This window comes from Trichechus manatus, unplaced genomic scaffold (genome assembly GCF_000243295.1).
Source record: "Trichechus manatus latirostris isolate Lorelei unplaced genomic scaffold, TriManLat1.0 scaffold00048, whole genome shotgun sequence".
Lineage (NCBI taxonomy): Eukaryota > Metazoa > Chordata > Mammalia > Sirenia > Trichechidae > Trichechus > Trichechus manatus.
The window spans coordinates 13,860,213-13,864,749 of NW_004443984.1; the positions used below are offsets into that span (position 1 = coordinate 13,860,213).

Genomic DNA, 4,537 nt, shown 5'->3' on the forward strand with positions numbered 1-4,537 from the left:
GGCATGATGCTCATGGCATAGAAGCTCCCCAGGGCGTGGAAGGTCAGAGGAGGGGCTGAAAGTCTGAGGGTCCTGTCCACCAGCCACCCCACCCCTGTGCTGGGAGGAGGCCCAGCCTAGGTGGGCTCAGACCCCTGGTTCCCAGCCATGATGGGCAGAGCTGCAGGCTGGTCCTTATTGAGACTTGGAAGGAAAGTGTGCAAGAGCAGGTCAGGAAGGGAAACAAAGTCAGAGAAGGGCCCCTGGCCAGGGCAAGTGGGCCGTTGGCTGCCCACCACCCAGCGGGCGCTCTCAGCAGCACCCTGCAGCACTCCGCTTCACATGGCATGGCTTGCAGAAGAGGTGGTCGTTCAGGGGGTAGCAGCCTTGGTCGGTGGGCTCAACAGACAAGAGGATCCTGCAGTCCTGTGGGAGAGAAAGGTACATGTGGATGCGTGTAGATGTAACCCAGGCCTGGGCACGGCCAGCACAGCCACAGAGAGTTGGAACCCCTTAGTATGTTCTGAGGTCCTTGGGTGGTGCAAACAGTTTGCACTTGACTACTATCCTAAAGGTCAGACCCACCCAGCAGGACTGTGGAAGAAAGTCTTGGTGATTTGCTTCCGAAAAGATTACAGCCAAGAAAACCCTATGAAGCACAGTTCTACTCTGTAACACGTGGGGTTGCTGTGAGTCAGAATTCATTCGACTGTGATGGGTTAGTATGTTCTGAATAAATTAACAGAATGAACACACCCTCTAAGGGTGAGGAATGAGCTTTTCATTCCTGTTCTTTCTACTTGCCAATGCACCCAGCCAGGTCTTCACAGGGAAGACAAAACAGACACGGGGGGCTTGCTTTCAGCAGCATGGAAGTGACTGAGAATAGAATCTGCCCAGGGGAGAACCAAGGACGCTCAGAGTCAAGTGCACCCTTTGGTCAAAGACACCCCCTGAGGGATCATGGAAAGTTGGGGCTAGAAAGGTCTTAAGAACCACCCAAAGCCCCATGAGAATGTAAGCTCCACAAGGCAGGAGCCCTGGCTACTGCTAGATCCCAGCCTGGACCAGTGCCTGACACACCACAAACATTCGATAAGTATCTGTTGAATGAATAACTAAACTCAGCCCAGTCCCTTCATTTCACAGATGGGGAAACTGAGGTCCAGAGCAGGCGGGGCTTGCTTCAGGCCACACAACTGTTCCAGAGCTGGGACTGGATCACGTCTCCAGGCAGAGTTGAGGGGTCTTTTTGTTGCTCCACTGCCCACACAGCTTCAACACTGGCATGAACTTTAATACTTCTGATTTTCAAATCACCAAAGGAATTCAGCACAAGGAGGACAAAGACTCGGGGTCCAAACTCTGTCCGCTTTGCCCCAGGCCAGCACCTCACCTGGGCACACGCTGGAGAGTGATAAGGGGGACAATTAATGTCCAGAGATCTGGCCAGCTCCGGGCACAGCCGGAGCCCTTTGGAAGCTGCATTTGTCTCTCAAGCCACCAGGGGGCCTGGTCCCCATAGAGACAACTTTGGGGTCCCGGGTGGCCATCCTGAGATAGCAGGGCCCTGACCACAATGCGCACTCTTCCACCACCAGCTGGGTAGGGCGCCCTCGTGTGTCTCTTCCCTGCAACTCCACCCTGAGTCTCTCAAGCGGACACCAGGCTATTTAATCCCAGCATCTGTACTATTCAGAATTCACTTGACATCACGACAGCATCAAGTGCCAAACCTAAAGTTTCACAGGGACACAGGGTGACCCCTTCTTACACTAGAATCAAATGGAGACCAATTCTGCAAAGGAGCTGCGGGTTGGCAGAAAATTGGCTAGACCTGGCTCAGGGAAACACGGGTTGCAAACAGTTTTCTGAGCCTTGATTTCCTCATCTTAAATGGAGACAATAAATTTCCTCTCAAAAGACTATCATTTGCATTAAATGAGGCAATGCATACAGAAGCATTTTATACATTAAAAAACACCACACATGTAAAACATACATGACCCTTCCAACAATGGTAATAAATAAGATGGTCCACAAAGGAAGGCAGGAACAATGAGACAGGTGTGGATGTCTCCTTGAAACCTATTTTCCTTCCCGGAGAAACAGCACCCCAAACCACTCCAGGCCTCTGCGGTTTAAGAGTTCTCCCTTCTGAAATGTAACTGCCGGCATCCAAATTCTGACTCACTGCGTAACTTTCACAGTAGCCTTGGTCAAGTTTATCAGCACAAGGCAGGGAGGGTTTATTAGCTCACTAGCCAGCCTCCAAGAAATAGTAATCACTCCTGGACCTTATTAGGGCTATGGTAGTGATAACAAAATTTGAATTTCGTCACTGTTCTTTCAAGATGTATTATCAGCCGGACCTGGAACTATAATTAACAAAGGCAACATAATTATGAAGCTATTTGTCAACTTCTCTACCAAACTCCCTCATCACCCTCAGGGAAGACAGCCTCTTGGTTCCGCATATCCATTTAGGTAAACGTTAAAAGAGTGAATGGAATGTTTAGAATGATTAGATTTGCTCTGGAGCTCCCCACTTAGGTAATAGCCACAGAACCTGCCCCCTTTGTCACCATCACCAGAGAAAGGAGAAACGTCAGTGACATGGGGAGTGACAGTGGAAGGGGAGGATTCCCAGAGCCTATCCAGCAGGACCAGCTATGTAATAGGTGGGGTCCAGGGCAAAATGAAATGTGGGTCCCCTTGTTCAAAAATGAAGAATTTCCAGATGGTGACAGCAGAGCTTTAAAGCAAGCGTGGGGCCCTCCGGAGCACAGGTTTGGTGCAGGTCCCTGAGTATTTCTTGCTGGAACTACTGCACCAGCTTCTAACCAACCTCCCCAGCTCCAGCCTCACCCCTCCCTGCAGCCTGAAGTCCAGACTCCTTAGCCTGCTACGAGGCCCTTTCATCCTCTCTCGCCTCACCGCTAACCACGCCTCCAGCATACCACACTCTGAACGCACCCAGAGACTTCCACTTCCTCTGACTTTCCAGGCTTGTTCCAACCAAGTAGCTTTTCACAGACTCTCCTTTTTTTCTGGCTTTCTCTTCCCTCTCTATCTGACAAACTCCTACTCATCTTTCAAAACCCAAGTCAAGCATCCCCTATGAAAATGCCTTTGGTTCCTTTGCCCCAGGTAGACTTCATCACTGTCTTCTTCGACCCAAAGCTAATCTTATACATGTTTTTTTTCCCCCAGCCCCCTGAAAGGACATCTGGTGTGCATCTGCCCAGCATTTTTTCTTCCTTCCTATGGTTACAGCAACTCTTCTGTAGAACCCCTGGAGTGGTCAATCAGCACCCTAGCCCCTGGCCATGGTGACTGGCCCAGAATGGGCATGTGACATAAGCTGAGCCAATCAGAGGGCTTCCTGGGATTGTATGCCTTCTCAGGATGAGACAGGGTCTCTCTCTCTTGGGGTTTCTAAGCTGGAGGCTGTAAACCTGGGCCATCTATGGCCGTGTACCACTTGTCCCTTCTCACAGAGGATGCCAGCCTGCAGGCAACATACAAAAAAGGCAGAACTGAGAGACTGAGACCCCTAATATTATTTGAACCCCTGGTACTACCATCACCCTTCCCCGTGAGCCAACAGATTCCCTTTGTTGTGGAATGCAGTTTGAGTTTGGTTTCTATCATTAACAACCAACAAGTTCCGATTAATAGACTATAAAAAAACCAAAACCTGTTGCCGTCGAGTCAATTCTGACTCTGGCGACCCCATGTGTTATGGAAAAGAACTGCTCCATAGGGTTTTCTCTGCTGTAATCTTTATGGAAGCAGATCACCAGGACTTTGTTCCATGGTGCTGCTGGGTGGGTTCGAACTGTCAACTTTTAGTTAATAGTTGAGCACAGTTTGTTCACCCAGGGGCCTTTTCATAGACTATGTTTGCAAGTATTTCCGTACTTATTTGTCTCTGCTACCGGGCAACCAGTGAGCAACTTGAGAGCAGAGACCCCACCCACAACTTGTTCCCAGGTCCCACAACCCAGCCCAGAGCCTGGCACCCAGCAGGCTACCATGAAGGCTTGTGCAGTCACTGAATACATGTTAAAACAGCATGTTATTCAATCCCCACTGCTCCACTCACCTCACACCTGTAGCAGTTTTCATGGAAATTCCTCCCCATGCACTCGATTTTGAAGGCATCCTTCCCGTCTCGGGGGATGATGGGATTCTCACAGATGCTGCACACAGGGGCGAATTTCCTAGAGGGAAAAGGAACCCACGCTTGGGAGGTGTTTGCGCTGACGACCGCAGAAATTAGCTGTCAGAACTCCCAGACCGGCTCCGGCTCACCTCCCAGAGCTATTAAGCCCTGTTGCTATGTGACCGCACCTGGCGCTACAACCACAAACGTCTATTTCTTCCCAGCAAGAGCAGAGGGGGAGCCCTATGTAATTAGACCCCACTTCCCAGGGTATAATTAGCTCGAGGCAAGGAAGTGACTGGGGGACGTTTGACTCTGAGAAAGCAGAGAAATCTCCTGTGTGTTCTGTGAGCTGGGACCCATTTTATTTGCCTTGTATTATAAATCACT

General features: G+C 50.1%; 1 protein-coding gene across 2 annotated transcripts in view; it reads right to left on the reverse strand.

Moving 5' to 3' along the window:
- Positions 1-291: 291 nt before the first annotated feature.
- Positions 292-4,537, reverse strand: part of FBLIM1 (filamin binding LIM protein 1) — a 22,676-nt gene continuing 18,430 nt past the window's right edge. For both annotated transcript variants that reach the window (XM_004377220.2, XM_004377219.1), the window contains 2 exons: positions 4,088-4,205; positions 292-405 (listed from right to left, as the gene is read on the reverse strand). In XM_004377220.2, coding sequence (XP_004377277.1) covers positions 292-405; positions 4,088-4,205 — 232 coding nt within the window. The remainder of the gene's footprint in view (positions 406-4,087; positions 4,206-4,537) is intronic.